Below are 12,826 nucleotides of genomic sequence, written 5' to 3' on the forward strand. Positions count from 1 at the left end.
TGGTTCAGGAGGAACCTCTGACCATCCAACAGCTGCAAACAGACACAATGCAGAGGCTGAATGGATGAGTCACTCTGAGTTTTGCAGTATGTCAGGAATGAGATATCTACTGTACAAGTGCTTACTGCTGATGTATTAATGTGTCCTGAGAGTGAGGGATTTATTTTTTGTTGATGTGACCTGTGAGAGGACGAGTGTGAAAGACATTTGTTAGGATTAGCTACTTAACACCTAAACCTAGCTGGATAAGAATGGGACAATAAAACAAAAAAAATAATCCTATGAGAATCACATATGCCTATCCAAAATGTCTCAATCCTCTCAGCGGGTGTTTGGATATCTTATTCTGGACCAGCTTCAGTTTGCCAGACTTTTCAGACCAGATCGGTATTGTTACAGTATCCCTCGAGTCATGGAGCTAGCAGGCTAAAAATAACCAAAAATGGTGCTTTTTTTCCCTCAGCATTTATTACTGTTCAGGGAAGCGGTAGCTTAAATATGAGTCAGACATGACTTTGCATAGGCGTGGGGCATTTTAAATAGCATACACGCTGTTCGAATGCCAGCTCGTACTTTATCAATCTTGCAAATAGTAGTCTGACAAAATATTATAAGCATGAAGTGTACGTCCTGGAAATGTTTACACATTCAGCTGCATCTTGTGACCTTCACCAGAGGAAGAAATTCTATTCAGTGACCCTGAAAATTTCAGTAAGCAGGCCTTGGGCTGAGAATTTCCCACACTTTGTTGTGACTGCCTCATTCAGGTTCAATTGCCATTCAAAAACTTTTTTTAGCACAAACTACAACCAGAAATGCATCTTTATACTGTGATGGGCGGCAAGCTGATTTTTCTGTTGGTTCTAAATATTTGCAGAACTTGAGAACAATACCTGCATGTGTAGATGAGATGCAAATAAGTAAAATCTTCAAAACTATTGCGTTGAATAGGTTAAAGCCCAGAGTGGTTTGCAAATATTCTCACAACCTTTCTGTTATCAATTGGGCTACTTCTTACCTTGGAACTAATGCTAAGCTGTTGAGGTCAGGTTGGTCTCCAACCATATAAACTTCCACTGCATCATCAGAGATTATGCAAATACATTCATTTTACAGTGAAATGCTCAGCCCTGTCAGTCAGACAATATTATCAGTGCTCAATTTGGTTAAGCTACACAGTACATGCTATATACATGAAGTAGACATGAGTGTAAGTCATGTGGGGGATACAACAGAATCTCGTCTCCTGAATGCACATAGACGGAGAGCAACAGAAATAACAACTACACAGATTAATGCAGAATTGCTAGGAATTAAAGTCATACAATGAATAAATTATGTATACAGTAACGTATGTAATCTAAAAGAATTGTTGGGATAAACATGCAAATATTTCAAAAAGTTTAAAGAATGTTTTAGATCATTTATCAGCCAAACTAGTTGCATGCGCATGTCCTATATTTGATTGAGCTGAAAGACTGGTACATTGTTGAATATAATGATCATATTCAGAAATAGAGCATTTCAAATGTGGGTGAATCAGTGAATGTGTGGCCTTGTGTTTGAACATTAAAAGAAAAAACGATGTTTATTTGCCATCTTAAGGTGAGAAACTTTAAGACTTTAAGACAAGCTGACAGAATGCACATTAAGGCGTTTAATTTGGTTTATTTATATCTATGCAGGCCAATGCACGTTAAATAAAATAATACTTTACTTGTGTTTAAAACTGAATTTCTGAAAACTTGTATGACTTGATGTTTTTCAGAACACTTGCATATAATACAAGTACAAATATAAGGTGTCATAATGTAGCTTACATTATGTAAGCAATCTACTTGGAGGGTTTCAGGATAAATCCTTCCAGTTTTTGCATATTGGTTAAACATTTCACTGGTAGGTAAATAGAGTAAGTAGAGTACTGTAAACATTTATGGAATTTTACAATCAGTATCTGTTTAATTTCAACTCTGAGCCAGAGATGTCTACTTCTCAATTTTCAATTACATGCACTAAACTCTAGGTTAATTTCTATTTATAATCTGAACTTTTCGCTGATGGATTTGTTCGTATCAATCAAAGCAATCAAAATATTGATATAACATTTAAAATGTGAGTCATATTTACTCTTCTGGCTGCTGCCCGTGTTGTTTTATCTATGTGGTGATTAAAAATCTAGTTTTTTAATTATTTTGTTGTTTAAAAGAAATTCAGAAAAATGTGAACGTTTGAACTATGCTAGGAAGTTGTATGTGAGGTAGTACTTTTTTCTTCTGTTTAAATGGATTTTGAAACTAAAGTAGAGCATGCTTTGACACATCCACGGTCATTTGGCTCTGTTGTTATGGAGCCCGGCGTGGTGATGACGTCAGCCGCAAGGTGAAAAGTACAACGTTAACGTTGGCTGACAGCATCAGCCTCCTTCATCTTGTCTCATCTCCATCTGGCTGTTTTTACTGCTCACAGCGGGGTTCACTGTTGGTGTACCACATGGAAAAACATTTGCTTCCCGCTCAGTCGAGCCGTCGCATAGCGTTGGTGTTGGCGGTGTTTTTCGAGGTAAGTGGACTGTCTTATTGGACCTATTTTTTTAAATGTATTATCAGAGCGCTAGTTACCCTTTGTACAGTTTGTAAACCGGTGGATTGTTTGATTTTAAACGCCCATGTGTCATCCTGCACAACAGGTTGTGTGCACTTGTAATATGGGGGAAATATGGATTCGTGTTAGTGCCCTGGAAGCGTTTCTGGTTGCTAGGGTGTCAGGACCTGTTGCTATGGGCGGTTTTTGTGCCCGCACGTGCAGCTTTGCACGACTGAATGAGGTCTACTGATGGATCCAGGTAAAAGCTTGACTTTCCACAGACTTCCCATGAGTTGTTTATTGTAATGTTATGCTCAACCGATAGCTTTGACTGTCTTTGCCATCTTTTTTCTTTTTATTGACACGTGCTTTTATGACGTACAGGGTTTTAACAAATCTGATATATCGACAAAAACGTTGGTCTTTCAATCACATGCATTTAGGAGATATTTAGGAGACAATTTTACAACAGAAAAAATATATGACAGCCTAATTATGTACGGTATTAGAGACTCTAATATCAAATGTAGGCTTTGGGGCTTTCATAACCTATAAATTAATTCAAAGAATCATTACACCTATTTTTCTTTAGCCGCTATGCCATTGTTGTCATCTGCTAATATTAGTTAATTAATCTACTAATTGCCTCGTTTTATTGTTCTAAAAGTACTACCTCACCTGCTGGAATTACCTGGTTAAAAACCTGCTTGTGTCATTGTTGATAGATGTTTGATGAACAGTTTCGGAATATTTTGAAATATTGTTGTGATTTGGCAGCTTTACTACACAAGGAGACCAGTTGTTTGGTGAAGTTTGTAGGAATTGCAGTATAATTCTGGTTTAACACCTGATTTGCGTGCTCACTTGATTAGATTTACATCCAGCTTTATGTGTTGTGATGGGAGAACTGTATAGTACCTGCATAGTCAAGCCAAAAGGGGGAGTTTAAATGGCAAGAGTCAGTGCAAAGCCCTGTGGTTGTTGTAATCCCCTTTAGCTCCATATGGCACTTGAGGAGAAGGTTTTCCAGCTGTCGTTGCTAGAAGCATAAGCCCTGCACAGCTCAGCCTGGCAGCTTCTGAGGTCTTGTGAGGGATTTTCACGTGAATACACACGTCTTGTTTGTTTTGGTTGACGTAAAGAGCAATCTGTTTGCAAAAGTGAGACAGATTTGGAAATGCGTAATCATGTCACAGATGTGTTGTCTAATGAAAGTGCTAAGAGTTAAACGTTGATCTGTTACTACGTTCCATTAGTCGGTGTCGAGAGGGGACAGGAAGCGTTTATGTAGGTGGCTCAGTGAAAGAGATCTGTTCAAGGAAGTTAGTTTGACCTGATCATTAGGACAGATATGGTTACATGACTCAGATCATGTTCCAATCATTGATCATTGTTGTTGTGATCAAGTGAGTGTGAGGTTACAGGACAGAATCGGTTTGCTGGCATGTGAAATTATAAAGTCATTGGATAATAAAGTTAGAATCATAGTTATAATTCATAACTACGCGCCAAGTCATCCAAAGCAAATGAACTGAATCATCAGTGACAAAGGTGGTTATTATGTTTCTAAACAAACCAGGCCTGTATAAGCTGTCATACCAGCCATATTTTTGTAACAAGGAATCTCAGCTGGAATTGTGAGCATGCGGAACTTAGAGCTGTTTAATCTTTCTCTCTTCTTTTGTCACTTAATTTGATGCATTAAGTTCACGTTTTGAAAACAAAACACCAGTGTAAATGACTGAGTTTGTAATGTTTTAGTTTGACAAAACTAATCTTTAAATGTGTTTTTGGTTTTTCAGAGCTTTATGCTGGGACACGCTTTGAGTGCAGCATCGTTTTGTTTCAATGACCAGACAATTAAAGCTTTTCTTTAATTCGCCTCCCATCTGTGCTTTCAGAACACGTTCAGCCACACAGCCCAGCTGAATGAATGTGCCAAACTTTGGCGTCCTAAATTTTGTTGAGAGGGAAACGCGTGATGCAGGAACTCAAGTCTTGCACCTCAGTTCTGCCTTTGTGTACGTAAGCTTTAAAAATTTCACGTGCACGGCTATTTTTTTCATCCCATATCATGTCATCTACTGTTGACTTGAATGTTCACAAAAGATTTGCCTTCGCCATGCTTTCGTTGGCTTGCCGTGGTTAAACTCAGCCACATGAATTTTCTCATTCGATGATACACTTCATCTTTCTGTGTGCTTTTGTGTCTGTTAGTGAGTGAAGATCTGCAGTACTGTGGTGTGAAACCAAGCTGCTGATTGTGTGTGAATCTAACTGGCGTTCTGTCGCCTTTCGCTCAGTGTCAGCATTTACTTTTGAATCAGACCATTAGGAGGTGTGAAAAAGCCAACTTCAGCCTGGGCTGCATTGCTATATCTAACTCCGAACATTAATCAAAACCTCTTGTCTTATGTCTTGGTAAGCATACGGTTTATAATTGTCAACTGAGAGCAAAAACATCGACCAAATATGAAAATAATTGAAAACATTAGATTTTCTCAATTTTCTCTTCCCACATCCTTCCTTTTCTCCTGTAACTACATTTCAACTTGCTCTTTCATCATTTGAGCTCTTCTCTTTGGTCATCTTATCCCCATATTCTCCTCCACTTTCCTGTTCTCACATCCCTTTCCCTCCATTCCACTAGCTAAAGGTTCAGTGCCCTGCTTGCCAAGAGGTGATTGAGCAGGGACACAAGGCTGAGCTGGCTGTCACATGCCATCTGCAAGGTCACAGGAGGATGAGTCGTCACGTTCTACACTCTCCTTTTTCTCTGGATGCTTCCCTGAGTTAAGGAGGATTGCCAGATAAGGCGAGAAAGGTCTTGCCTTGCCAGCAGCGACAGTCAGAGAGGATTCAGGAGAAAGGAGAAGAATGTTTTGACATTTAAAAGGATTGGAGAAAAGTGCATGGTTTGACCTACAGTTACGAAGGACGAGTTAAGATAACCCTCCTTACCTCAGCCTTTTGGATCTCTCGACTTGGTAATTACCTTTCAAAAGAGAGCCACAAGAGCTACTGCTTGAAATCTTTATCAAGAAACTGGACTAAAACTCAGTTTGAAGTTTGCTTCTGAGAACTCTTGGTTTGAAGAGCCTTTTTGGAGGGGTAGACAACCAGTAGGCCTCCAAAACACCCCAAAAAACAGACATCCTACTCCACACAGCGGTGCACAAAAAGTAGGTTTAGGGCAGAGAAGTACGAACAGAGAGGGGGGGTTAGAACTGGACCTTAGACATAAGTAAGAAGTAAATTAGTTTAAGCAGAAAGAGGTAGTGAGAAAGGCCAAATCCCCTGAGTAACCTCCGAGCTCTGTGTAATCTGAGCTGATCTTGTTGATGACTGACTGACTGAGTTTAAGAAGTCGCAGTGACAGCAGCATAGAGACTAGGCTGTTCCAAGCCCACCAGATTACCTGCACAGCGGTGCTGTCAAGTGATTACAATTTTTTATGTTTACTTTGTTCAATTCATTCTATAGTAGTTAATCGCAGCCGCTAGCAGCACTTCTGGTCAATCACGACAGCCCAGGAGCAGCTGTTTGTTACCGTTGCTCAGTGGTTTATTCCCAGCATTGGCTGAAATGAACTTTGGATCAGAAATGTATTTATAGAATCACTTGCGCTAATGACAATGATCTTTTAACAGCGACTGAATTAAACTGTGGTAAAAATGCATCAACTCAATTCAATTCAGTTCAGTTCAGTTTTGTTTATACAGCAACCAGTCAGAACAAATGTTATCTCAAGGCCCTTCAAAGGTACAGTCCACTTCAAGACAATTACGATCCAAATCATAATTCAGTCAAATCAGATTAATTCAATTCCACATTAGTCCAATTCATACAAAACTCATTAAAAAAAAACAAGTTTCGTGGCTAAGAAAACCAGCAGATTGCATGAAAATTGTGACAGAACTTATTATAAGATGTGGGCTATTAGATACAACTGGTGGTCTTAAAGGTTGATGATGTTCGTGCTGAAAATTGCATTCAGGAACTGATTAGATTGAATTAAAGAGCGACCGAATATCCAAAGGGAGATTTCATTGTAGTGGGAAGATTTTAGAAAATGAAATTAAGTGGGCATGTCTATTTCAGACAACATTGAATGCAATTTAGAACGAACCAGGTGCTCACCATCAGAGCTCCTGAATGTAAAACAGTACTGATGATACTGCTTCAAATCCAAAAAGAGTGGATACTTTATTGAAAGTGTGTAATTCTGCCTATCTCAAGCACTTTATTTTGGTCTAAAATAGAAGGGATTTTTATATAGATCAGATATAGGAATCCACAATACACATGAACTACCTAGTTTTTATTTTTTGTGAACATTACTACAATGAGAATTAAAATTGCATAAGCAGACACCTGTTAAATAAACCTTTAGTGAGTCCACAAAGTCAGGACTGAATATGTAAAACGGAATTTTTAAATTTTCTCCGCAATTAAGATGTAGTGTAACAATGTTTCCTCTCATGTTAATGACTCCATTCAAGTTATTCTGTGAGGTTTTACACCACACATCCTGTATGATGGTATGGATTTTGATAGAATTCAAACTCCCTGAACATTGCTATGTTAAAGCACAGTCCTGAGAAATAAAGCTCTATCTTATGATTCTGTCAATAAAGCTTTCACAATTTTCATTCAATATTATATTAAACCCATCTGACCAGATATGGCAGCACATGACACAACTCTAGTCAAAAGCAGTCTAATAGAAATCATATCAATAAAGAATGATTCATGTACTATAAAGAAAGACATTTGTAGAACAAAACATGTAGTAAGTTAAATAAATGTTGATGTATTGTTATTGTTTATTTTAAAGATTTATGCCTGGAAGTGAAGCAGTCACAGTTGCGGCAAGACTCAGATCTGACAACATGACAGAGACTAGATTTTAACTTTAACTAGTTGGTTTTATCTGAGGTTTGAAGGTTAAAAGCTGGTCATATCGGAAGCATGTCGAACAGAAGACACAGGTGTTATTTCAGGTTTGTGCTTGTTCGACGTCCTGCTAACTGCAGTCTGTCTTGTGTCGGCCTGATCCAAAGTTCAGTGAGGTTTTTCACTCCTCCCTGAAGTGGTTTGAATAAACCACTGGGCAAAGTTCCTCTTTGTCTCAGGCAGTTATTCATATTCAACTTTTCTGTAAATGAGTGACAGTAAAGACGACCATGGCCTCCAGTTGCTGAAGAAAAGCATGAAGACTGAAGACCAGAGGTCAAGTTAAAGAAGCAGCACTGCAGATTCCTGTGCTTGTGTTTGAGTGAATCAATAAATGAATGAGTGAGCGCCATGCTACCACCATGGATGTTTCACACTTTTCTTTGTCCTTGTACAGAATGAACCTATAACACGAGCAAGTCAAGGTACCCAGCCAGCGGGCCAGTCGGAGTTGCAGCTGTTGTGTTCTCTCCTCTCCATACCAACCAGTCATACAATATTTTCCATCTGTCTGTCCAAGCCCAACTCAGCAATTCGGCCACTGGGCTCCTCTCCCTTTCCAGCCCCCTTTGCAGACGTCTTTTCCTGCCCCAGGATGCATGTAGTGACGTGTCTGCCAGCACAGGCAGACTGTCCTTGTTCTAATGTGTTTGTGCATTGAAGAGATTACAAGGAAACAGCTTGCCAAGGGCAGGCAGCTGCTGTTTCCTACAGCTCTCAGCAGTTTGGGGGACAACTGCAGGATGCCATGGGGGAGAAGTGGCTCGGCGGCCCTGCTGCTGCTGCTCTCGGGCAAATCCTTGGGGCGGGCTAAGGCCAGGTAGGATTAGGCTTTTGCTGCAATTGTTGTCTCACACTTTGCTGGGGTTTAAGGCTCATGTATAGATTAACAGTTGCTGATTGACTTAATTAGATTTTGATGCGGCTTTGGTTTGTTCTTCCTTGTTCTTCATTCTTTTTTATTCATTTTTTGGGAGGTCAGTCAGTGCAGAAACACTGTTGTCTTAATGTTGCAAAAGTTTTACTGTTTGCTGCTTTTTTTTTCAAGGTTCTGTTACTTTGGGGGCTTACTGTGAAGTAAAATTGTTGATCTCTATTTGATTTGTCACAATAACAGATGCCAATATACATGGGCTGACAGAGGTTGAGAAGAAACACTTTCTTAATGCCGTGTGAGCTAACTGTTGCATTCTCTGCAAGCTAAGAAGCTTTCCGTGCAGTTCAGCCACAGGGATTAAACCCTGTGTTACTTTCGCCACTTTTTCAGGTTGATTACTATGGTCCTCCACCAGAGCTGTTTGTTTGGGGCTAGCTTGTGTTATTTCCCACAGTTTCCAGTATGAAGGTAGACAGCCTCACATGTGTCCATTCTTCTTTCAAAGTGTAGGACTTCCTGTTGATTCTTTGTGTTAATGCAAGGTCCATTCAAGTTGAAACAATCCCAAACGCCCTGACCCTTTTCAGTAGTCTTGTTTTTAAAAATTAGTGCAGAGCATGTGCTTTGTTTGGTGGCAAAGGTTTACATCCTGCTGGCAAGTTGAGGAGTATAATTAGAAAGATTAAAGATAATGCTTCTTTTCCGCTTAAAAAAAGGAACCCATGTAAATAGATTTAAGGATATCTTCATTAGTCTTGGATGACTTTCATTGCATGTCACTTCTGGTCATGCTGCTGGCATTTGTTACTCATTATAACCTGGAGCAACATGCATCATTTTACATTTTCAACGTAAAGTGTAAACAAATACGATGGTAAAGTTGATAATTTTTTAACAAAACTGTAGTTTCAGCCTCTCAAATGTTTTTTTTTTTATTTCATATTTTTAGCTAGCTAGATATTTGCAAATGCTAGATTACAACCATCATTGAATGATTCAAAATCACTGGAATATATTTCTTGCTTTTCTTCTGACCTTCAGTGGTGTTAGTTTTTGTCTGTTTACACCTTCTGCTCATGTAGTACAGAGACCGCCATCAGTGCAGCAGCAAACAGTGACAAGTCAGTGAATTAGTATCGTACTGATGGTTACAGGGTGCTCAAAGTCAATGTTGACAGACCTGTTGCACTTGTGAAACCTGAGCAACTTTCCCCTGCTCTGTGTTATCTCTGCCTCATTCTTCTCCACATACACCTAAACACTTTGCCACTTAAGAGTCATTTGTCAGATGTTAAACTCTGACATGGAAACTTTATAAGATTATGATTGTTGCAAAAAAATAGCCCCTTCCTTCTTATAAAGCATGGTTTGATTTTTAACCCACCACATCATTAACTGTGATAAAAATAAAAAATAAATAGTGCTGTTTAATTTCATTTAAGACTGTTTTTGCAAGCTTTGCATGAGTGTGGAAGGATTAGGACAACACTTTCATCCTTTGATCCATTTGATTTAATCCTGAACACATACGGTAACATAAAGCATTGTTCCAACAAAGTAGCCTTGATTAATGAGCTCATAAGAGGCCCATAATGTGCCTGAGTTGTACATTAGGCATTAGGTTAGTCAGCTTTCACTTGCGTATGAAGAGGGTCCATCATTTGTAACCATCAGACTAAAACTTGGATTGTCTTTGTTGTGCCTCTGCCAAAGTATTTCAGTTGGGGATTTTAAGTGTTGCAAGTAATAGATTCCTTATTTATATCTGAGGAAGTTGGTACTGCCTTCAGGCATGTAGGCAGGGTGTGTCACCTCACAGCGGCGAGGAAAGGGACAGGTGCGAATGTGTTCATGTGAATGGAGTCGTCACTCCCTCCTGCATTCCAGCTCCAGCTCCACTCAGCTTACAAACATGCCATGCAGCTTGAAGCCATGCTAAAACTTACGGCATAGCTTCCTGTCACTGTTCAGAGGAACTAGAGCATACAGGCTGCTTTACATCGCACTCACTTGGTGTCTTGCCACCACCACTGGACAAAGCAAGTTTTTGTGCCGGACTGGGATTCCTGGCTTCCTTCAGCAGTGTGGATATGGGAGGCAGAGAGGAGGTGGTGTTGAGCAGACCTGAGACCAACATGCAGTTTTCACACAGCAGATGGAATCGTTTCAGGCTCCTTCCGAACCAAAGACTACAGCAGGGCAAGCGTTTGAAGCCATTACCATACAAGAAAAAAGCCAGGTAGGTGATGAGAGAGTTGGAGCTGAAGATGGATGAGCAAGGCTGAATTCACGATTGTTTTTGTTGAAGTCTGACTTGTCTGCTCTAAAAGTGCAACATCCAAACATAACCCCGCTGCTGGGTTACGTGCTGTTTAAACGTGGAGTCTGTTTTTCCCAGATGATGTTGGATTGTAACAGCGCTCATCGCTATGACTCTGTGAAACTTAAGCATACTTCTAATCACACTAGGTCTCTGGTTCATCAGGGGCTGGGTTGTTAGCTTTGTCATGGCTTTGGACATCTGTGGTATGAATATAGTGAGCATGCTGCTTTTTCAGTGCCTTTACTATCTTATGTTATTGACCTTTTTAGTTTTGATCGGATGCTACAAACTCTTTTATTGCTCATTTGAAATTTTTGTGGAACTGGTGAAGATGAGACATCTGTGTAAGAGGAGGTATGTCTGAATCATTTCTTAGAGACAATAAGAACATCTCTTAGGTTGTTTTTATATAAAGTTTTGTCACACAATTTAACCTAGATATTGTATTAAAAAGTGGAGAACTGAGATCATTAGTTTACCTACAAAAATGTAAAAAAGGTCCCCACTGGTTAGGTAATTGAAATGGAAATCAAACATTTGTAGCTTGCAGGTTTCTCAAGTCTGAGTAATGCTGTTGCAATCTCTGCTTGTCATTCTAAATCTTTTTATTCATTTATTCATTTTCTTTTTAACCCGCATCATTGTTTTGTGACTAAAGCCACACATCTGTCTCATCTGGCATTAGCCTTCCTAAGTGTCAGTTTTGGTTATTGGCTGATAAACAGGGCGATGATGCATTTCTTTATTTGTGGCGGTAACTAAATGTTAAGTTAGATTTAGACTTTTTTTTACATTTGTTGTCATTAATTAGTTGTATTTGCAAAAAGATGCAAAAAGAAGAAAAAGTAATTGAAGTACCTCGTGATATGTTATTGATTTTCAATTAACCACATATCAGTATTAGCTGTTAGCAATCCAGTACATCATAACTTTACCTTATTTTTACTGCATGCATTTAATATCTGGCGAAAATCTCACAGTTGCGGTTGTGATAGCTTTTGGGATTTTTCATTGAAATGGAGTGTATCAGAATTGACTGTGTAGCATCTTGACATTGAACCATATGTTGCGGTCCTCTATGTTGGAATGTAATCGTACTGTTTTAGAGAAGAGTAAAGCAACAACAAGATTCTCTTTTACTCCATGAAAATGTTTAGGGTTGGGTGACTCGCTTTATAACGTTTTACAGTTTTGAGGTATGAGAAGGCTGTGATGTAATGAAAAGGTTATTCCAGTGTGTTATTTATGCGTAAGAAGCACACATTGTAAGGACACAATCAAATTTCTTCTACTTAATTGTCGAGTTAATTGGGCTGGAGCAGCCTCAGTGATTTCCTGCATTAATTCAGTTCTGATTCATGTGGATTGAATCAGTTTGATTTGTAACATGTAAGTTACAGCGTTCATTTTATTTTCATGTAAGATGAGAAGAACCAAAGGCTTGTAATGCCACACAAGACCGATGGGATCAAACTTACACACACATGAAAAGAGCAATCCCTCTCAACCGAGCCCCACAATTAGTGCATCATTTGTTTCTTTTTGTCCCCATTGATTTTATTAACAGTGCTTTATTAACAGTCGTCCCCCCCCCTCCACCGCAAAACTGGTACAGCCAACCTAATCTGATCCGGCTTTAACTCAGATGTGTGACTATCTAAACAAAACTCATCAACTCAAACTGAAAGTATGCTGCTATCATTTCAGTGCTCACTCGCTGACATTCCTGATGACAGGATAAGCCTTCTGGCTTTCCTCAGAAATGGACTAGTATGGTTTGGTATGTTTCTTGAGAGATTGTTGGTTTATTGAACCGCACTCCAGTGGAGGGGAATCAGCTGACTACTTCCTGTGTCTATTATCTATTATCAGGGGGTTCACATTTCCGTGCTTCGGGGTGTGAATGTGTCTGCCAGCTCAGTGTCTCCCAGTTTGCTGTGTTGTAAAGACCTACATAAAAAGCAGGGCACTTATCTCTGCTGGTGTTCTAGAAAGAAACTACAAGCAACCTGGAAGAGATTATGATTTATTAGATTATATCTTTCGGCTTTCATTGTTCTGTTCACTTATATATATATATTAGTGGA

At 39.2% G+C, this 12,826-nt stretch overlaps 1 protein-coding gene across 6 annotated transcripts in view; it reads left to right on the forward strand.

The window, feature by feature from the left end:
* The first annotated feature begins 2,438 nt into the window (after positions 1-2,438).
* The window catches only part of arhgap40 (Rho GTPase activating protein 40), a 28,625-nt gene continuing 18,237 nt past the window's right edge, over positions 2,439-12,826 (forward strand). Inside the window, exons 1-2 of one of the 6 annotated variants that reach the window (XM_075461485.1) lie at positions 2,439-2,559; positions 4,485-4,604. In XM_075461485.1, coding sequence (XP_075317600.1) covers positions 4,513-4,604 — 92 coding nt within the window. In that variant the 5' untranslated portion in view covers positions 2,439-2,559; positions 4,485-4,512. The other 5 variants (XM_075461486.1, XM_075461482.1, XM_075461484.1 and 2 more) reach the window with 5 other exon arrangements.

This window comes from Odontesthes bonariensis, chromosome 3, assembly GCF_027942865.1.
Source record: "Odontesthes bonariensis isolate fOdoBon6 chromosome 3, fOdoBon6.hap1, whole genome shotgun sequence".
In the NCBI taxonomy this organism is placed as follows: domain Eukaryota; kingdom Metazoa; phylum Chordata; class Actinopteri; order Atheriniformes; family Atherinopsidae; genus Odontesthes; species Odontesthes bonariensis.